At 41.6% G+C, this 22,905-nt stretch overlaps 2 protein-coding genes across 2 annotated transcripts; both read right to left on the reverse strand.

Moving 5' to 3' along the window:
- Positions 1-2,151: 2,151 nt before the first annotated feature.
- LOC122998291 (glutathione-specific gamma-glutamylcyclotransferase 1-like) lies at positions 2,152-4,148 on the reverse strand. Its single transcript, XM_044375099.1, has 3 exons — positions 3,721-4,148; positions 3,527-3,562; positions 2,152-3,035 (listed from the first exon to the last, which is right to left on the reverse strand). The coding sequence occupies exons 1-3, from the start codon at positions 3,886-3,888 to the stop codon at positions 2,616-2,618; spliced, it is 624 nt and encodes a 207-aa protein (XP_044231034.1). The 5' UTR covers positions 3,889-4,148; the 3' UTR covers positions 2,152-2,615.
- Positions 4,149-5,276: 1,128 nt separating this feature from the next.
- LOC122998289 (delta-like protein 4) lies at positions 5,277-12,225 on the reverse strand. Its single transcript, XM_044375095.1, has 11 exons — positions 11,790-12,225; positions 11,446-11,697; positions 10,783-10,840; positions 10,017-10,280; positions 9,143-9,203; positions 8,651-8,781; positions 8,372-8,541; positions 7,896-8,115; positions 7,051-7,792; positions 6,799-6,907; positions 5,277-6,705 (listed from the first exon to the last, which is right to left on the reverse strand). The coding sequence occupies exons 1-11, from the start codon at positions 11,841-11,843 to the stop codon at positions 6,700-6,702; spliced, it is 2,067 nt and encodes a 688-aa protein (XP_044231030.1). The 5' UTR covers positions 11,844-12,225; the 3' UTR covers positions 5,277-6,699.
- Positions 12,226-22,905: the final 10,680 nt, after the last annotated feature.

Here is a 22,905-nt window from a genome sequence, read left to right on the forward strand (position 1 = left end):
GAACCGTTCAGAAGATAATGACTGACAACTTCTCCTGGAGAGCAAGTGACCTCAGGAAGGGTAATAATATTGATTGGGGTTTCAAAGTGCATAGGGAGCACAGGGTATCCACTTATGAGTATATGTATTATGATTTTAGTTGTATATTGATAGAATACGATACAATTTTTGCACATACACTGAGGATGCGCAAATAATGGAAAAAGTCAGACATATAGACATTTTTACACCTGTCTTTGTGAGAAAATGTCGTCTAACTTGGTGGCTCCAAGGACTCGCTCTGCTCCTCTCAAAGGAGCCCTAACACAGTTTGGTGAGGGGCATTTATTGACTGCCTTGTCTTTATTGTTATAGCTCTAATGAGAGTTGCAGGAGTGCATTGTAAATCATAATTCTCTGCTTATAATGCTTATTTCAGCCTTCATAAATACATAATGATAGCCTTTACAGAGCAGCTATATTTTGAAAGTTTCTCCATACAGTGTGAACTGCTGATGTTGATTTTGACATTGTCTAACAAGTTTGACAAGAATATCTGTCTTTGCATTATATTGTTTGAATTGGTGATATAGATGTATGGGTGCAGGATAAGCTTTGGTATTGTTGGTATGTAACTGCAACATCAAACTAATAGGGAAAGGATAATAACTTAGTAAATTAGAAGAACTGATGTTGTGATAATATTATTATTAAAGCGAACACTTACTGGTGACTAAAAAAGAAGCAAAAACCGAGGAAACTAATGTAAGGGTGTGTACTGGGAGGCAAAGAGTACAGCAAATACACTGAGTCATTAGATATTTCTGTCCAGCACTACATGTACCAAGGCCTTAAGTGTGTCTCACATGGAACCATGTAGGGACACCACTGACCAACACTTGTAGTTTTGCTTTCGGACTGACTGGTTGATCCCATTAATTTAACTGAAAACAAAGGATTGGGTGTATCTGACAGCTCTGAGAACCTGAAGTGCTTTTATGTCTCAGAGTAATAAACAGTTTATCCAAGTCCATTTAGCAACAGCAAGAGCCACAAACAGTTCCTCCATATATCAGTTCATACTGTAAGGAGAGCCCCTGGTCACTTTCATTATGTAATGACAAGTTATAATGATCTACAGACATCAGGAGACTTTTTTGTCCGTGTCCTTCTGCTGCTGCTCATTGCATGTGCAGTACATGTGAGGTCTAGTTGTTCCTCTGCTCTGCTGGTTTCACAGCTCAAACCTTTGACCTAGTTTTGATGTGATTTCTAGGAAAATAGAACAGTATGCCACAGAAATGTGCTGCTTAAAATGTGGGCTTGTTTATCCATGGACGAAACTGCCTTTTTTTTAAGTCTGTCATGTGGCATGTGCACATGTTTTTGCAACGTGATCAAAGCTCAGGCTTGGACAGAAACCCTATCTGCACCCCCACCTCTCAGCCCAGCCCGTATACACTCAGTCTATACTGTAAGAGCAGCCAGTCTTCAGTGGCTGTGGATACTCTGATACACTGATTTTGTTGTGAAATTTTAAATTCCCCTATAAGTTTCCTTACACTTTATTATTCAATTTAATGCCTTGTGCATCTATTTATATGAATTCCCATGTAATTAATCCTTACATGTTTGTCTTTTTTTGTTATTTCTGTGAACTTTAGGATCTGAAGTAGATTTTAAAGTAAAGTTTGCATGTGTTTTGTGAATGCTTGGCTGCACAACAGGGATTTTAAAGTATGGACCCACCTCTGTGCATGGCAGAGTTGAAAAGGTTAAAGTTGTTTTTACATGTTTTTATAGCCTGTTGTTGCTTCTCAGAAACTGTACAGACCAGCTCTGCTGACAAGCACACCGACACTGCCAGATATATATCAGAGGTCCACAAAACATCCAGAATAGATAGTTATTTAAAGCAAATGCCTGTACTGTATATATTACAGTGTAACTGCACAAAAGAAACCAAAAGCACTTTTGCTTGTGCAGTTAGCAGCTCTCTTGAGGAAAAGTCAGCATTTCCTATAAGCCAGAGGCTACAGCTGTGCATTCCTCAGCCACGTGATGTGATAGAGTGAGGCATGGAGGGCATTCAACCACAAACATACACATATAGGATACTTCTTAAAACGCACGTGAGAGCAAAGGAAAATTGTAAACACAACATACCTTGTATATATTTTAGTGTTTTTATTAAAATAAATTTCAAAAATGTACACAGTATACAGTAGCTTTTGACACCCTTTTACAACAAAGGTGTAAAACATCATTAGGATTCAAAAAGAGAAGTCATTTGTGAGTGAATTATTAAAAGCATCACATCCTTCTGGAATTTGTATACAGTATGTATGTAGTACAGCGTGTATAATCACAGTAAAAAATATGTCAAGTGAGCAAGTCAAAAGTAATGAGGAGAATGAGATATCTCTGTAAGGTTACATTATGATCTAAAAATTCTTAGCCACCAAATATGTCACCACTTTTATATTTTCCTTGAAAGCAACTCAGGTATTCCTCTTTCAAGCACACAATACCTCAGGCAAAAATTTCCCCTACACAAGTGGTGCAGATCTTCATTTCCCTTTCATCCAGTATAAAAACATTACAGTTTTATGATGTGGAGTGCCTTATGAAGTCTTTTATGTAGCTCTCACCAGGAGGGATTTTTGGTCTGGGGATTTGATCCCTCCGCAGTCATTGAAAATGTTCAAAAGAGCCGCCTCGATAGAGAAGAGGTGATCGTCCTCTACGTCAGGGCAGTAAACCCTCATGAACTCCGCCAGGCGGACCAGGTATTCAATATTGTTGCCCATGTTGCCTCTACAGATGGCAATCTGGGTGGCGATTTCCTTGTCCGATGCTGGGCCGAGGTAAGTGGGGTTGTCCGAGGTAGCAATGTAGACAAGGGCGGGGACGCTATCCTGACCCTTCTCTTGAGGGATGAACTCTACCACTTCTGTCATGTAACCCCCCAACACCACCTCTCTCATGTTCAGGTACTGAAGGGACTGATCAAGCTGGGAGTCAGCCACTTCATAGGCTACTCCCCATGTGCAAGCCTGGAGGCAAAACATGTGGAGATGCAGTAGTTAGCATAGTTTGACCCAATGTCAGTATTAATTATGGTAAGAGAAGCCTTTTGAATACTCTGCCAACACCCAAGACAAGTTTGACCTTAATTAGTAAACTCTGACAGATGAAAAAAACAACACAGTGACATGTATCAAACTGATATGAATGATATAAGAAAAAAAGTATCTTTATCCAGCATTTGCCATGATATCATTAGATATAATAGTCTGGATAAATAAAGGTCTTCATTGTCAAAAAAGCAGGTTGTAAAATTGGACATTTGAAAACTGGCAGATTCTTTGGAATAGTTGTCAATAACATTTCCCTTCATTTTTGTCATTTTTATCAGAGTTTTAGGATACTAATGGTAGGACAGGCAATATAAAAATGGCATCGACAACACTGCACGCTGCATGCTTGTAGTATCAAAATAGACTGGGTACTTCCAAAAACAAGGACACGGTAGGACAAGTCTTACCTCCTGATCCTTCACCAGTGTGACCACTCTGCCTGGCTGTGGAGAGATTAAGGACGCACACAGTGAGGACAGGACAGCTCAGCACATCACACGACAGGAAAGTTTTCAGCTTAATCAATTACACAAGTAAATGATGATGATGATATTTTATCAGTTTGAAAAACAATACCATAAATTAATGTTTCAAATCTCACTTTTTCCTTGTCCCCTCGATAGAAATCATCTCCCTGCCAGAAGCGTCTTTTGTATCCTCTAATGTAGCCGATTTTGCTCTTCTTGTATGCAAAATCAGGTTTCCACACTAAGGAGCCATATCCAAATATCCACATGCTCTTCTCTTTTAAGATGTCCCGAGGTTTCATTGTAGTCTTTTGGCTGTGTTTAAAACAAGAACTGAGACAAAGACGTTTATGTCGCTACTGTCAACAAGTAGTTGCTCTCCGAAGTTTCCTCTCTTTTTTCTGTTGCTTCACACATTCCACCACATCACACTGTGACTCCTAAATCTCAGTACAGTCTTTCAACAAGCGTATAGCGTCTGTCAATATGTCTTCAAAAATACTGCATGGATGTGTGGATGCTGTCTCTTATGTACTGTATGTACAAGCACCATAGACAAGCACGTGTATTTGTTGTTCAGAGAACGTCAGAACGAGACGTTCCCGACCAATGAAATCAAAGAGGGGGCGGGTTTTGGGAAAACATAAACCAATCAGGATCCTTTTAGGAATAGAGGCGAACACGGGCGCATTCAGACCGGACGAAATGCAGCAAAACGTTTATATTTAAATGGAGACGGTGGTGCGCTGGACACCCTGTTGTGTTACGCAAGCGCACTGGCATTTTAATACGTGTGTGTGTGTGTGTGTGTGTGTGTGTGTGTGTGTGTGTGTGTGTGTGTGTGTTCTTCAGAAATGATTGACTGCTGCAGTGACAAGAAATGAGGAAGAATGGATGTTTTGACAACTAAAATTTGACCTCTACACTCAGCAGTCATCTAATTTTTCCTTCTACTGTAAGACATTTTTTGATTTTTACATCATGGTCAGGGGCTTGTATTGTTACTACTCCTTTGGCGTGTGTCTTTATTTGTTTATGCATCTTTGCGTGTCAAACAGCCACTCATTGTCCAGAAGGTAATCACACACCTATAAATAGAACTATTTAGCTCCTAGGACTGTTGTATCTGTGCTCTCTTAAGCTCATTAAGTGTCCGTGTTCAGCTCAGGTGTGTGGCGCCCTGTTGTGACCCACGCAGGCCGATCACTTGAATGAATGACTGGGATGATGTGCCCTCTGCCTGTCAACTCAACAGGCATGCTGTTTTATGAGCTGAGATATGAAAGAGGAAGAGACTCCTTTCTTTAAACTTCACACAAAGCTTACTGCCCTCAAGTGGCAGTAAAGGACATTGCTGTGTAACTGTCAAACGCTAATTTGATGCTTTGATATTAGGAGTTCATGTGAGTAAAGAGAAAGATGACAGTGTAATGTGCTGGTTTGTTATGGACTCAACAGTGGCTGGGCTCCGGGGCCTGTCCGCTGTGCTCACACTCCATATTTTCTCATTGACACAGGCGTGAGCATATGTCGAGTGAAGTTCCTCATTTCTCACCCGTCCCCTTCTCCTTCCAGCTTTTAGCGAGAGCAATAAGATAACTTATCATCATAGATCATATCTGCCCTCTGCCTCATTTACTCAGCGTTATCATATGTAAACATACAGTAGCGGCTCAGAGAAGCAGTTAAGTAGAAAGAACACAAGGATTCTTTATTTTCACATACAGATTTTTTTAAATATATATCTTTTTGTTTGAGTAATTCCTTACATTGCTGCCAATTACAGTACTGTCCACTGAATGATGATTGCTAGCACATTGATTTCACATCACACCAACATAGATGTCATGGACATAGACATGGAATCATTAGAAAAGCTACTAGGCCAAATATCAGGGTATCTATAGACAATGAAGCCACTTCCACACCAGCTGACACAAATAAAGACTCTAGATGATCCCAACATTTAAATTATGATCTCTATTTGACCACTTGTACACTCAACCATTGAAGACCAACAAACAAACAGTGTACCAGATATGTATTCATTGTTTCTTTTTGTAACAAAAAAAAAAAAATAATAAAACACCAACAACACTTTAAAAATAAATTCACCTTTTTGGGGCATCAACTTAAAAACAGTTCATACTTCTAATCTCAACATATAAATATACAGTATATACAAAATAATCTTATAAAACATAGAAAGATCAGTGCTTCATCTTCTTAAATTACTAATGAAATACTAATCTTACAAAATAACATTATTGGTTCAGTAATTTCCATTGAAGGCGTCCTTGGTACGATAGTCACTTCATGTATTTCTTTGTCTTTATTTAAGGGTGATCTTGCATAAGGTAAAACAAGGCCTTATCATGAGTTTCCCTGCATGGCGCAATAGCATATTGCATCTCTTGAACTTTTTGTTACCTCCCTTTTGCTGTGCAAAGGAATCAAGAGAAGATAAGGCGGGGCACAATGTTTTTCTTAAACACATATACAGTATAAGGCTTTTGATCTAGGCTGCATACATTCTCATAAAAAAAAGATTTGATTTACAAAACTGATAACCCTAAATATCCTTCAAAAATGAACCGTTTTCAGTAGTTTTTGTCCTTTTTTTGATTTGAGCACAATGCTGATTTTTGTTTGCATAGCGCATTGCAAGCCACAAATAAAATGGCAAAGGCTGGCTCCTTCCACAGGCTTGTTGGCAGTAAGTTGATTTGTTGATTGCTGATTACTGCAATAAGGTGGCGAGGAGTACATCAAGACAGTCCTCTTCTTCTAATCAACACGCAGGCAGAAACATCTTGGCCTGTTGCCCTTGGATGAACTTGGATGAAGCAGACAAGGGTTTGAATGGAAAAACATCTAAGGCGCATCTGCAAGTCAGATTTGCTCATTATTTCCCCGCAGTCTTTTTCAGTCTTTACATTCTAAACGAAAGATTAGTAGCTTTAGTTCTATTGCATTCGAAGAGCACACTGGCTCCATCCAGTTATCAAGTTTTCAAGAGCAGCAACTTGCATTTAAATAAATCCCAGTCTCTCCACACTTGTAAACAGTCCACAAGAAATCCAATGTTGACAATGAATAATATCTTCCATTTATTATACCTGAGAGAGAAGAAGAAATAAAAAAGTTAGTGACTATATCAGCAATAAACAATAACAGGGACAGTAAGATAGATTAATTATGAAAAAACTTACCTCAGTTGCGATGATGCATTCATTTTTCTCCTCTGCTATTACAAAGACAGACTGGTACATTGAATCTCTGGAAGAACATATTGTTGATATTCTACACTCCGGTCTTTCACTGTGAAATGAAGATACATCATGTCAGATATTGAGCCCAAAAATGAAAACATCTTACATTGACCTCTACGAGTCGATGTAACAACCAAAATGTTCAAATCTGTGGTAAAAAATGACTGGACATGACGCAGCATGTGAACTTACCTGTACATTCTACTCAAATGCTTTTTGTCTTCTATTGTCTTTTCACAGTTTTCATCTTTGTCCAAAAGGGACAGTTCATCCTTGTACCCAGTGGAGGTTTTATAGTCCAGGTGGTAGTGGTTGATGTGTTTGTGATTAGACTTTTCCCTGGGACAGTCCACCTCCAAATCGATCTTTTTATTGGTGTTCTTGAGCTCTAGAGTAGATATAAGGTTCTCTTTCTGAAAGTCAACCTTGGAGAGGTTGTTCATGGCCTCTGAGTCCTGCTCCTTGTTTCTCTGCTTCTTGACATGATGTATTACCACTACTACCATGCATAAAAGAACCAGAACGGCCACCAAGCCCACTCCCATGCTGATGGCTGCCAAGCTCAGCTTCTCACTGGACTCCCGGCCTGTGTTGGGGCTGGGGGTATTGGATAAAGGCACATCGATGGGCTGGCACTGGGGGCCACTGTACTGGGCGGGGCAGATGCAGGAAGGCTGGCCATTCGCTCCAGTGGTGCAGGTCCCTCCGTTCAGGCAGGGCCGAGAGGCACAGCGGTCTGTCGGCTTGTCGCAGTGGCGGCCTTCGTACCCTGGAGGGCAGGTGCAGGTGTAGTCATTGATGCGGTCTATGCAGGTGGAGCCATTGGCGCAGGGGTTTCTGACACACTCATTGATGTTGATCTCGCAACGCAGTCCTGTGAAGCCTGAGCGACACCTGCACAGTCGGAGGTCACCGCGGATCATGCAGTGTCCACCTAAGCAACACAAAACAGTATGTTAGAAACCTCCCTCAAGTTCAGGTCATTTCATATGCAGATATACAGAATTATTTTACATGTAGAGAGAATGAAATATTACCATTGGCGCATTGCAGCACGGTACATCCATCCACTTTCTTCTCACAGTTGAGTCCGGTGTAGCCTGCTGGACACTCACACGTGTAACTATGTCCATCATCCCCCTCTTTGCACTTGCCATCATGGAAGCATGGTGTATCTCTGCAGGTCAGCATCCTGTGTTCACAGTGTGTCCCTTCAAACCCCTGTGGGCATTTACACCTATAGCCGTTCTCAGACTCCTGCAGGCAAAAAGTTATGAAGTTTATCAAAAAGCTCCCTGTCAGATGTTTTTTATCGTATCCTGTTCATGACTGCCCTAACGAACCCCATTATCCTGAGTTTGAATTCTATTTACAGTACACAGTCTGTGAACTGGGTCATCTACTGACTTGACAATCGATAGCATCCTCCTGGACTAACAGATAGACTGAGGCAAAAACAAAAACAGGAAAGCCTGTGTTGTGGGAAAGGAGAGAGAGAGACTTCCGGACTCACCAGGCAGTGGCCTCCGTTGCGACAGGGCTGGCTGTCACACTCCCTGACCTCCGAGTCACAGTTAACCCCGGTGAAGCCTGGCAGGCAGGTGCAGGTGTAGCTGCCCTGACCCGTGTTCATACACGTGGCCCCGTTGGCACAGGGTTTGTGATGGGTGCAGTAGTTCAGATCTGAAGACAAAAGGGTGGAAACATTATTTACAGTACTAACATTTCATTCAGTGTCTTTATTTTGTTGTTGTTTTTTTCCTTCACAGCTTCAAGTAAGAATTTAAGATACCTTGGTCACAAAAGATGCCTCCCCAGCCTTCTTTGCAGGTGCACTGCCACGGCTCTTTACAGGTACCATGTTTACAGGATGGATGGAGTTTACACACATCACAAAAGAGTCCCTGCCAACCTTCTCTGCATCTGTTAACACATAAAACAGTACACCATGACTACTGACGCACACGGAAATCAACAGTCGTGTTCATACTCAGATTTTCAGGACGAAGAGACCCCCAAAGGAAATAGAGAAATGCAAGGAAAAACATCACAAAATCAAATACAATGTTATGTTGTTGTTGTGTAATAGGCTAAGGGAAAAGAGCAGCAATTGATTTTAGTGGTTATTATTTTGTTCTTGTCCTGTAGTTAATGTTTTTTTTTGTTTTTGTTTTTTTGCAATGAGTAGATCTGCTGAGCCTTAATTGAGAGTGATAGCTGTACATTTCACCAGATTGGCTAATTATGAAAATACAATAAACACACAAAATAAGTGAATACTCACTTGCATTCTCCAGGTAATGTGCAGTTTCCATTATTTTCATTGCACCCTTCAAGACAGATTGCTGTAAGAAACAACACAAGGATATTTAGAACTCAGGGTTTCTAATGTGCCAGTTAAAACAAGCAGGTAATATAGTTTGCATCACCTTTAAATGTTTTTCTCCCTCACAATAAAACCTGTTACCTGACGTTTCAATGGAAAAATAAACAAAAACATAATTTGCCGGGCCCGCTCTGTGCTGTATGTGACATTGATTTCTCACTGTTTATAGTGTTAAACGGCTGGTTAGTGCGGAGCAGATGCTTGTTCTCAAAAAAAGCAGGACAGCTGCCCTATTGTTATCGGTGGGCAGCGCGAGCCCCGTTTGCAGCTGCTGCCCTGCACCGCCTCAACAATAGAGCCCGCAATTTAGTGGCGCGTGGCGGGCGATAATGCCGCGATTAACCCCGGCGCATGCTGCTGGGCCGACCACCGCCCTGGATTAAACCGCACGCGCCCGGAGAGAAAGCACACCTAGTATAGGCCCTCTGTCTTCAAATTTCACCTTAATTGCTCCACTTTCTAATTGTGTTTGGCTGCCTCGCATCCGAAAAATACACACCTGTGATCATGTCACAAGTAATTTAGAAATGAAAGCTCTAATCTCATTCTGAAATGTACACTATGTGGCACTGCAGTCCATTTAACCATTAACACTGCTTCCAATTCCTCCTTTATACAAATGACTTCAAGCCACATCCTGTATTTCATGTTCTGTAAAGCAGGTTATGGCCTATAGTCTACTCCCTTTTGGAGCAATGAATATAGATCTGACTTGTGACCTTTTATCACATACAAGGAAAAGTGTCCATATGGTGTCTTTACTCTTGCTTACGTTCTTGGCAGTATTCTCCCTTCCATCCTGGTAGACAGGCTATTTGCCCGTCAGGCTTGCAGGTGTAGTGGCCGAAACGGTCGTCTCTCGGAGCGCATATTTTGGAACAAGTGTCCCCGTAGTAATTTTCATTGCAGATGAACCGGTATGAGTACCTTAGCTCCATCTGCGTCCCTTTCTGCACATCCTGGGACCACTCATGCCCTATTCCCAACTTTCTTTGGATGGCAAAAGAATTAATCAAGAATTCAGGGTTGGTGGTCTCTGTGAAGAAAAGAAGAAGAAGACTGGTTTATATGATGCTGATACATTTCTAAATTACCAGGTTGCAATTCTATGATGTAGTTGATAAATCTTACAAATGTGAATTTAGTGATTTGTGTGACAGTACCCTTCATATGTGACTATTATTCCTGTGCTACGAAGGACAAAAAGGTGTAAATCCAGGAAAAGGCTGTCATGGGATTTTTGGCAGGGTTTCATATTCTCACTTAAGGCTGTAGACTTTCCCATGCATGCCAGAAATAAAACAAGGGAAGTTGCAATTGTGTTGGAGGAGATGTGATTGTAAAGGATTGTTGTGTGCCTCATAAGGCATCCTAACGAAGACGGATCCATGACGCTGAAAATGCCAGATGTATTTGTTGGCACGTAATACTTGTAAGTGGGGGTTATTGATGAAATGTGTGATAGGCAATAAGTCATTTTAGGCTACACATGGCATGTCTCCCTCTAGTGGTGGACAGACATGTGTGCATCTTCTCACCTCCAGGTAGGTCCGCTGCAGGAGAATACCAGGCTTCAATAACTAATGAGAAATCACCCTGTGGGGACAAATTAGGAAAGAAATGTCACCAAAAATATATAATGGCACACTTAATTTATCTCCATATCGCTGGTTTTATTTCTCTAAAACTATAATGTAATGTATAGAAAAGGGTTTAAGGGATTATTTAACAATGAATGGAAACATTTCATAATAATTTATTAGAAATTATTGCAAGCAAAAAATGTATTTTGTCATCGGTTGCACTCTGAGCACTCTTTATTTTTACGCACAGTGTGGACTATACAGGGATGCAGTGGATGATCAACTTAAACTCTAATGATTGACTTGCATGCATTAGTGGTTTATATGACAGTAAAATAAAACATGCACAATTTATAATACAGCTTGTGGCTTAGTTTTGCTCAAATTTAATTCATTTTTAGGTCATAAGATGATACGGTGGGACATTTTTCACGTAAAAATACATGTTGGAAAGGTAATTTTTGTCAGAGTGGAAGTGAGATTTTTTCCGTCACCATGTGCAGTTCACTTGGAAATAACCAACAATAAATAATCTGCAAAAGATCTACATGTTTTGCTTTCAGTAGGATAAAAGTGCGTAAGCCTGCTTGTTCGCGCGGCAGGACAGGTGTCTCTTACCGGCCAGGTGAAGTTGAGCGGCAGCCGCAGCCTGGCGTCCGGCTGGATGCTGAAGGAGTCGGTGCCCAAAACAGGAGTGACGGCTTTGCCAAATATACAATCTCCAGGAGACACCACCTTCTGGAAGTTCTTCAAACAAACCCTGAAATAAGTCCTGCAGCCAGTCATGCTGCAGCTAAGTCCATTTGCCAGCAAACCTTTAGTATTCTGAAAGTGATGGAGATCTATCTCGAACACACCTGATCCCAGAACCTAAAAGGAACCAAATAGTGAGCATGGAAAAGAATGCAACATTTTTTTTTCTGAATAATTCTTTCCTAATTTACAAAAGATGAAAAAAATACCTGAGTAAATAATGTTATAACTATTGCGAAGATAGAGGTGAACCAAACGGCCATCCTTTAGAGTTTGATGTGCGTATCCTTAGAAATTTAATTTGTCCTCCCACCAAACGCTCCTATTCCAAGTGGTGATGGCGAAAGTGGAGTGAGGAGAAATAAAGTGATCAGAATAAATATAATCCTTCTTCCAAAACCTGTAGGACAAGATCCAGCTCCGCAATCCGTATCCAGACGAAGAAGTTGGAAAAGACCGAGTTATCCAGTGCTAGAGGTTAGACAAATATCAGTAACGTCAATATCCACAAGTGAGTCATTCTGCGGTCTTTATGTTGCCCATCCATCGTGCCGGTCAGATGTTTGAGTTTGTTGTGCTGATGCGAGACTTGTGTTGCCAACAGGGATGCGAGCATGTGGCGGAGCATCAGCGCATAGTGACTCCCAGTGAAGGATGTTTGACGTCCCTCCCAGTTTATATACCGCAGTGTAGTGTCATTACGGACACTGTCAGTCAACAAACACCGCCCACTCTCCTCTCCACCTTCTTTTTTTGCTTGCATTAGTTATCAACATTCATTATTATTTTGTAAGGGACTGAACTTTGCCTCACCTGATTTAGAATAATAAAAATGTCCCTTGTTTGCGCCTCCCATGCACATTTATCATCCCTCAAACAAATAAACAACAAAAAAAAGCAACGACAAAAATCAAAACAAACATGTGCAAAAACAGAAAACAGATTATAAGAATTTATTGTAATATTTTAGATATAAACTGCAGGTCAGCTAATCCACTGTTATAGCAGAGACCCTCAAAAGTAATGGGATTATCAGTCATTTTTCTTCAGGGGTCACTGATTGTTTGTGCGTCTTTACGCGCCTTGTGCCATTTACGCTTCTGACCTCACAACCTTCTCTCTCGTTTCTTATGTTTATTTTAGATAGCGAAGATGGAGCGGGGAGATAACGCCACAGCTGTATGATAATTGGGTCTCATTGCAAACACATAATCTCACTCATAAATCAGCTGAGGAACCCGCGTTTTTACAAATCTGGCGCGTAACTGAATGAAGATAGCCAGTCCAAGACATATAATAATGGTTAGATATGGGTAACTGTTATTGTTTTTCTTTGAAAATATTTACATATCTGTTCCGTATGCTCTGATAACCAGAGTTTATTGTCTTTCATAATTGGGTATTTATTATTTGGAAAGCTTATTTGAGGAAAGGCACACAGAAACACACATGCATGCTGTGATGCACATAGAAGGAGAGGGAGGGAGACCATAGCCTATATTTTACTCCAACTTACTGTTTATTATACTTAGCAAAAATACCATAACAAATGCAAGCACCCAGCTGTTAAGGCACTTGGTTTTACATCATAACTCATAATGCCCCTCAATTGAAAGCACATTTGTATAAATTAAAGCAGCGATTGTATCCTACATGTACCGTAACAATGTTTGTTGAACTAATATACACCAGAGTCAGTTGAAAAAACTTTCTTCTCCTTTCAAGTGCATGCAATTGTTCCAAGAGGGAACAGAAAAATGAACCAAAAACAGTAAATAAAGCTTGTTGAGCAAATAAATTCAAATGCCATATACATTTTTATCACATGTAAACTCATGCTGGGCACAGGCATTGTTTCCTTTATCACCCCTGCAACAGGCCAACTTGTCTGGGAGGATTTACAGTGAGAGAACAGGATTTAGGAACTGTTCCCTGGCCATGAAGGTGTCTGGCTGAACAGCTCTCCTGCCGAGATGACTTCATCTCCAACCCCCCACCTTTGACTTATAGGTTTGAGGTTCTACTTTAGGGCAGAGACAATGGACTATTGAGTCTGGAGCAGTGTGAGTAAGAGGCCCGGACATCTCATACCTCTGCTGTATTGAAGTATGTGGCGTTCCCACCATTGACTGAATCACACAGATCCTGTGGAGGATCAATGCAGCCCTGTACAGTGGTTTAGCCACATATTCCTGTTCTGTGTACTGTATGCAAGCGACTTTAAGTCGCCTATTCATCACTGAGGCATCCCCCTGTTTTATATGGCTGTCATAGTCTCTAGAGTATCATCAATCTCTTTTGTAGAGAGACGTTAATAGATTAATGGTGCTCCTCCCTTCCCCTCATACACTTCAAAACATCCATACACTTAAATATTTGATGGACCATGTTTAAGGTTTCCTAACTGAGACTCAGGTTTCAAGTCCTTATAAAGCTTTCAGCAGTGCTAAACAAGCAGTGATGCTTGGATTGGAGCTTCTTGGTGCAGCATGAAGGAAAACATTGGCTTGGATCAGATATTGAAAAGTGCCTTTCTGGTGATTCAGTTACCAAGACTTCTCAATATTTACATATTAATCTCCTGATTTTATCTACCGTTTTATTTTTTCTGTATATAAATAGACAGAAACCTAGTATGAATAGTGGGACATTTTAGTACTTAGCTGTATGGGTTATTTACTCTCGGCCAATGCAAACAATAATCTAACCGTCTCTTTTCTGCTGTGTTACTCTATAAACACAGCTTTTGGAAACAGACATCGGCTCTCCACAGTTCCATCTGCAGCCTTGTATAGGACATCATTTTTCTTTGTGACAGTGTTTTGTAAAGCTGACTTCTGATTGTTCTATGGCTTTTTAGCTGGCATCCAAACCTTAAAAATAACATTTTGATTGGAGAAGAGGTATGAAAGTGCCTTTGGACCAGAACTTTATTGGGCCAGTTGCTATTTATGAGCCTGATGTAATTGTTTGGTTCCTTTGCAGACTAATGTGTGTTCCCAAGAAGGTTTGCCTCCTCGACATTATTACTAAATAACAGATTTAAAAGAGATCTTCACTTGAAATATTATTAAATTTCTCCAGCAAGGGATGTGCTGTTTCACCAGTCTTTGATCTGTAGATTTTGAGCTTTTTCAAATCTAAGCAACTGACTGGAGGCACATTTACTCAAAATGTAGGCCTACAGTCACACCAACCAAGATACTGTTGATACTTATTTATTTCCAAAACACATGGAAATTGCATCCCTCATCAATATGACAGGGATCAAAGACCATATTAAATTTAATTGTCCTCAGCTAAATGCCAGTATGTATTTACTGTTAATTTGTTCTGAACAGATAATTACTAAAACAGTGACCCTGATGGCAGCAGTGAAAAGTCAACAGACTTTTCACTGCTGGAGGCCAGAGAACAAACCAACTGTGTGATTATGTGTCACTTTACTGATGAAAGTAGCATTTATCTTTTCTGTATTGTGCTTATTCTTATATTGTCTCCTTAGTTGCACTCAGACTTTGCAGACCACTTTCTCCTCTTCATCTATCCTCCAGTGTCACCGGGCTGTACTGCCTGATATGGGCCTGCTCTGGCCACTGTTCCAATAGTATCAACAGTCCGGGCAAGTGCAATAGGAAATTAGCTACAGTGCTAACAGATGGCCCCTTTTAGTCCAGAAATCTGCCCTGTTTAATGCACAGCAGTTTAACACTTCTTTACAGAGCATTTGATCTCTATGCCCCAATCTGTCCGGCCAATCAATGGGGCTTTTGATGTGCGCTGCCAATGGATCTGAGGCATCTAAGCATGTCGCCCTTAGAGGAGAAATCACCTGCTGCCGCAATTAGAAAGGAAAGGGGTGTTTTCCTTCCCTCACAGCACCATGCAGTCCTGTATTAACTTTACACTCCAGATACAGAAAATAATGTCTTCACATAGTTTTTTGGGGGCATTTCAACTTCAAATGTGTGTGGGTGGTACAGGGTGTAGAGAGAATTTCTAAAAAGACTTTATGTGCTTAAATGTGTTCTAAATTATACAGTATGAGGCAAAGGATTAGATGCTGAATTTCCTGCCATTTGTAAGAAAACATGACTAGTCAGCTGCGGTAAATTGCTTTGACACAACCTCTTGACTAAAAGTGTTAATCCAACAAGATTTCAATGTGTTCTAAATTATACAGTATGAGGCAAAGTTTAATTAACACTTTTAAATGTGTCATATAGTGTAAAAAAAACTGTTATGGATGTCTGTTTTCAGTCAGTTTAAACCTTCAAACTTTCAGTTGGCATTAGGTCGGATTCTGACACCCTGACATTATGGTTGCCTGTCTAATAAGAGCCCTTGGCTGTTGTGGAACTTTCCAGACACCCTCTTGTTATAGTGTTGGCAAAACACACGTCGTGTCAGCACTCCTCTACCCTCACAACACAACCAACAACACGCTGTGGTCACTGATACCATTTAGTGATGCATGTCAGTGTCACTACACCTGAGTAAAGCTGTTGGGCTATTGAAAAGAGAGTCTGGCGTGTGGCAGCATCATGACATCAGTTATGCCTGCAGCGTAATTTCAGCTCAACAACACACATTTTTAAGGCCACTGCTGAGGTTTAAGTGCGTAAATCAGGTCTGGGTGATCTGAGGCCGTGTGTCTGTGTGCCAGTGTGCCAAGAGGCAGCAGCACACTTCTTATTATCCCAGCCAGCAGGAAAAACCTCCCCTTCAACACTTCATATTGATCCTAACAGACCAGCTCCACCTTTGACACATGGAGTGCCAGCAGGGACTATAGGCATCACCACATCTGTCACTCTAGCTGAATGATGATGTCATATCCTGCTACATCTGTCATTGTACCCCCCTGTTGCTGCTGTTTGTATTGACGTGCGTTTATCTTCTACTGCACTTGAGCAGAAAATAAATATGTGAAGGACACTCCCAGGCACATGAAAACCAAACATGTTTTTGTGTCCATGCAATTCTTGAGTGATTACCACAGCAAGGCTAATTGTGTGTGTGAGTGTTTGTGTGTGTGTGTGTGTATGTGTGTGTGTGTGTGTGTCTGTGTCTGTGGAAGAAGCCACTGTAGCCTTGAGGAAATCCTCCCTCGTCAGAGTCAAAGCATCATTGCTTTGCACAAGACAAAACCCTCACAGCAGGAAAAGGAAAGAGATAAATGGAGGAGAGGGAAGCGCGTGCTGGTGTGAAAAGGACTATCAGGAACACTAATCCTGAGACTGTGAACCCTCAATTCACACACTAATCTACCTGTTAGTATGAGGTGTGAACAGGTGCATTCCCTTTATGTCTCTTTGTTCTCAAGTGGTTTTGGCAGCACAGATTGCACAAGCAGAGTTTTAAATCGCTCCTTTTAATTGTCTTTTGTTAAAGTTGCCGGGCTTTCTGACTCAGGGGAAATTTTCATCAAAGTAATAGCCAATATCAATCTTCAAAGTTACAAGGATTTTGGCCTCGGTGTCACAGAAGGGGAAATTCACCACAATCACTGAACACTATGAGTGTGATTAGCATCTAGTAATTTCATCTTGGCATTCCACACTGTTAGATGCCGTGATTTGGTGCGATAAGAGCCTGTGATTCTGGTTTAATTATCCAGAGTCTTAATGATCTCTTATCTGCTGTTCTTCCTCCACTTCCTGACCAGAGGGCACACGACCCCGTCAGTCCAACCACTCATATTATTGTTTATTTATGTAAACAGACCTAGAAGTATTTTAGGAGGGCCTGTTGTTTTTTCCTTTGACGATTTGAAATTCCTATTTTGTCCTTTTCCCATTTGGTCTATGCTCAGGCAGTTTCCTACCTTTGCTTCCGATTTCACAAGCAGAGCTTCTTGGGAATTTGTTCCGTTGGCCTTGTGTGTGGGAGTGTTATGTTTTAGGGTAACGCATGCGGACGTGTGTCTTTGAAGCTGAGGACTTCTCAAGAATGTGAGGAACTTATGTCACTTTCTGTCGAACTGTACCTGTGTGAGGCCTTTTTTTGTCATCAGAAGCTTTCAGCTGCCATCAGAGTGAAATGTGACCTTTTGTTTGGATTCCATTTAGTTAGTTGAACTGTAGTTGACCTCATAACTGCTCACTGTGTACATGCACACAAACCCATCTCTGCTCTGCAGGACAAACAACAGATGCAAAACCTTTTGTGTAGAGGGATTGTTATCCAAGTCAACTTAAGCCCTGGCCATGATTTTAACAGCAGTGTAGCGCACAGATGGAAGATGTATACGTTTCCACGGCCAGTTTGTGTTCCTGTGGCCAATGGGTTAGTGGGCTTCATGCCATGTTTGACATCATTTAGGCCTTCGTTCATGCTTACCCAGCCTCGCACGGAGACAACAGGGGCTGACTGGGGGCTGTTTGATTAATTCACTCAGTGGGAGTCTGGTGGTGAGGAGTCTGTGTGCAGCCTGTTTGTCTAGTAAAGGCTCATTGAGGTTGGATCTTCACTGATGACACTGTGTAGAAGGGTGTCATGTTTACAGTGATGGATATTTTCTCATAGGGCCCTAACAAGCGGACTGCAGCGGCGAAGTATACGGCCTAATTTCTGCAGTCGGCCCCGTAGCCCTGGAGGAGCTCCCTTGCTGCCAGGCCTAATAGCTGTGGAGTGTTGTTCCATCTTGACCCTATGAATCCCAAGTTGCCCCAGTTCTTACTCTGACTCGGCTCTCAGAGGCAATTTTCATGTCTCTGTCCAATATCTGACATCTCTCAAGAACTCTGTGCTCTCTAGCTTGTACTCACAGGATAAATGTCATACTTTTAATATTCCATCATTTCTCTGTACAATGCTCACATTTTAAATAACAAATGTCTTCCTTATGTGGAAAAACCAAAGAAAATGAATGTGTAAGAGGAGTGATTCCTCATTGCTGTCTAGTGGCGTGGTGACATTACGATGCCTGTTATGCTGCTCCAACATGCACACATATGGATTTTTAATGTTTTCTTTCAAAGCTGGAACACTTTTAACGGATTTAGATGAATAGTTGACCATACAGTGCAGATTAATCTTTCTGTTCAGAATTTCTGTTCTCATACTCTATATAATGATTTATTAGACCGGGTGATGAATGACACTGATAGTAGAAGTGCAGACCTAGCACATTTAAGCAGTAATTTGTTTATTTTACTGCCCTATGCTGTAGGAATAGCGCAAATTGTGATGCCAACCAAATCACATAGATCTGTGTATGTTTGCAAGTTCACACATGGAAGGTCAATATATCATCAACTGAGAGTAATGTTTTGCAATGAAGGAAATGGTTTATGTCCCTCATTTGTTGGCAAATTGGATAAAATTACATTAAAAATTTAATTTCCCTCAGCTGTATCAGTCTCAGCAGTGGCTTCTTTTATCATTGTGATGACAAGTGAGCAAAAATTAAATATATTCTCAGGAATAGATAATACATTTAATTTCAATACTTCATCAGCATGACTTACATAAAAATTAGTATTTTTTCTTTTTTTACTATGTATAACATTAACTTTTACACCATAAAATGCGCACAAATTGTGTATGATATGCTGGAAGCTGATAAGGCTCTGAGAGAGCAGCAGTGTGTACCCTCTCACGGTAATTACAAACACGGTGCTATGAGAAGCTTATGTAACCCCTGAGGAGCATTTAGCTAACCTGTCACACAATACTACTCGCTGAGCCTTTCATCTGTGTGGTCAGACGCTGGCTCAGCGCTACATGGTCAGGTCAGCTGAGGCGTCATTTACGAAAGAAAATGTTTGTGAAGTTACTGAAGTGGTCGTGAGTTTTAGAATTTGATGCTGTGGTTTACGTGATAGACCATCAAGAAGTTATCATATGAGGACTTAAGTAATGACTCTGCTGTCTTTTCAAGGTTTGCATTGCAAGTATAAAGAATGAAGTTTTATTTGCTTTTGTCATCATCATTTTGCTGCAGGTGGTGCTTTACTGTACTTTCTGTGGTTGGCTGGTTGTGGTAGTGACAAGTGTCCATTGGTCACTTCGTGTCACCCGCTCCGCTAACAGCCATTACCCTCCGCCCTCCACCTACCGCCCTCTCACCCTCACCCCATCCTCGGCCTTACCCCGAGCCTGGGAGCGGAATTCTGGGAACATTTTTCCATGTGAAATGCCGAGGTCCAGTCGAGGGGTGTGACGCCAGTGCATTGTTCCAGCGGCAAAAAAAGGAACCGCTTGTGATGAGGCCAATTCCTGTTGGTCCCAAAAAAACAGGCACTTTCTCACACCGATTTCCTTCCTCATTGGACAGCACAAAACAATCACAGACCAACCAGCAAAGCGAAAAAGAAAGAAAGAGAAGGAAAAAGAGAGTGAGAGACAGACAGAGAAGGGAATAAAGAGAGGTGAGTGATTTTAAGAGGTATTCTCAGTCTGTGCAGGTTGTGTATTTGTAGCTGGAAACACAATAATATCCAATATTCACCTGATTGTCCCTTTACAAGGTAAAGGTCTTTTATCTGCAGACACAGACACCCCTGCAAAACCTGCTTACCATTATGCATTGTATGCCATCCTAGTGACAAACAGCAAGCTAGTCTTATCTTTACTGCCTGTATGATCGTCATCACTTGAGTGAATCTCAATGCAATCTGTTTTTTACTGTCCCACAATGTTTGCTTCTGGCTCCAGTGAGAAGAAAACAGGCAGTGATTGTGGGCTGATCTCAAACCTTGCTATCATGCTATGAATTATACTTTTAGGAAAACTGTTTGCAGCAGATTGAGAAAACAGAAAAAGAATGAGGAAAGCGAGTGTGAAGGGCAGCAAAGGCTCAACTGATTGAGAGAGCAGGACTCAGGAAGCACCTGCCTGTGTGGAGGGCTGAGCATTTATCTGACCCTGCTCACATCAGGTGGTTTCCTTGTTTACGTTATCTCCCTGTAGCTCCCTGTGGCCCAGCCCCTATTGGCTGCCCTGGACCACTCCTTTTTCCACCACATTCATTGATCTTAAGAGGGCTTGTCACTTCACAGTTTCTCCTTTCCCACCAGAATCGCTATATAGAGGAGAAACTCGCCCTTAACCACTCTGGAACTCATTCACTGGCGAACGGAGGGATCGCTTTAATAAGTCAGAAACTCAAAGCGCTGCCTGACCTCTCACCTCTGTCCTCACAACACAAACATGGCAGCCTTGAAGACTGCCTTCCTTTTCCTCCTCTTGCCTATACTTGGGCTCAGTGAAAACACGTAGGCTCATCAATTAGCCTGACTCATAGCCTTAATCCTGCTGTCCTCCACGTCACCTGTATTGCTCAACCCTAACCCAGCTGGCAAGATTTAAACACTGATCTGCCTGGGGGGGTCAGGATTTTTTAAATGTTATTTCATGAATCCTACCGAGACAGTGCTTTTCCTGTTGCAATGAAAACGCAGCAGTATTTTTAATAGTGAAGTTATTGAGATGTGGTGCTGCTGAATGTTTCCTTTTCCCCTGTTGATATAATTATGGTTAAATTGCTGCTTGGCATTCATGGTAATGACTGCAGGTGGGACAGGCACAGGTGCTGTCTATAATTGTAGTGCACATGAGATCCAGAAATGATTATCTGGGCTAAATACATATAATCAACCTCTGCAGATGCGCATCTAGACTGTTTTATCAAATGTTTATTCTCACCAGGAGGCAGGGTTGTACGTGTTTGTGTGTGTGTGTGTGAGGGAGACAGGGACAGTGAAAACGGTCCGTTACGTGTGTGTGTGTGTGTGTGTGTGCGGATATACAAGCACCCGTATGGCAGTGACTTTCTGCTTGGGTGCAGGGGTCATACCCTATCTGCCCCGCCATGTCGGTTGAGATGTATTTGTCCTAGCAAGGATTTAGCTGTTATGACGTCACAGACTCTGAGTTAAACGCAGGGACTTTAACCATAATTTCATATCTCAATCAGCTGAGTTATTAGTCAGTAAAATGTTCTACAAATGACTCTATAACAATGAGTACATTGATTACATAGATTGAGAATATGTGTAGAATACTTGAACAAACCTTTCATCGTGAACATTTTCTTCCATAGTCAGCCCCCTCCTCTCTGCAGTCTTCTGCGTGGCCTTTCAGTGGCCCTGCTTTCCTTACTATCTTGTTATCTCAGCAAGTGTTTCCTGCGATCACCTCGCTCTTCTCTGGGACATGTGGTGGAGTTTGCACCGTGTTACGTCCACGGGGTATTGTTCTCCCACAGTTTGGCCATCGTAAATTAGCTGGAAACGATTTGTCAGACATGAGAAAGGGGGGAGAGCCAGGAAAGGGAAAAATACAACAACAAAATCAGGGGCCTGATGTGGCCCCAGCACTGAACCACACATTGAACAGATATGTTAATAGTCTCTTTAATTGTGGCGATTCAGGCTATTAAGAAATGCAGAGCCCTCTCCTCAGAGTGCTTTACACTATTTCAACTCCATGCATACATTTCCATGGTTGTTACTCTGTTTGACAAGTTGTACAGTGAGAGGTTGTTGTACAAATATATGAATGGACTATGTGGCTAAAATATATATTTACTTCTAGCAAATGGTCAGTTTGGTATTTACCCCTGTAATACAAAGGGAGCTACATGCATTTTGGCCGAATTCACAGGAAATGGTACAATAAATAAATGTACATATTTGTGACAACCATTTCCATGTTGAGTAATTGAAAAAGTGTGTTTATTTGAAACCTCTGGGGGGACCACCCCTGTTTATTCCACAGGCTAATTCCTATTGACCATCAGCATGACCCTCTTTAATGAGTTAATTCCTGAACATCAGAGGATGTCTCACGCACATCCTGGCCCTTAATCAGCCCTCATGCTCTCACCTATATCATCAAGGTCCCACAGCAGTGACCTATTCTAAGGCGAGGTGACACATCCTCCCAAGGTCTCCCGGAAGGAGCACACAGCCTGACCATACCGGGAGCTGCAGGCCGGCTGAGTGTCGGCTACTTACGGAACGTGCCCCTGTAACCTCTACCCACCTCAGTTTGGCTGCAGCAGAGAATTTCTGAACCATGAAGCTATGCTTTTCTGGCCTCACCGTAATTTTCTGTCAAGTGCTTCCTTGTACTATCCCCCCCGGGGAATCCTACTGTCCCATCCTATGTTCCCATGGATGGAAACGACCCCCGGGGATGCAGAGATTGACAGAGAGCAGAGTGGGACCAGGAATTAAAGGTCTCTGAAGAGTCAGGAGGCTTGTCAGTGGAGCAAAAATAAAAACACACTGTAAAGTATGCCCACAACATCAGCATACCCCTTGCTTTGACATGGGAAACCCCCACCTCAAACTATGACTGTAGTCATTCCCCCCT

The sequence above is a fragment of the Thunnus albacares genome, chromosome 15 (assembly GCF_914725855.1).
Source record: "Thunnus albacares chromosome 15, fThuAlb1.1, whole genome shotgun sequence".
Lineage (NCBI taxonomy): Eukaryota > Metazoa > Chordata > Actinopteri > Scombriformes > Scombridae > Thunnus > Thunnus albacares.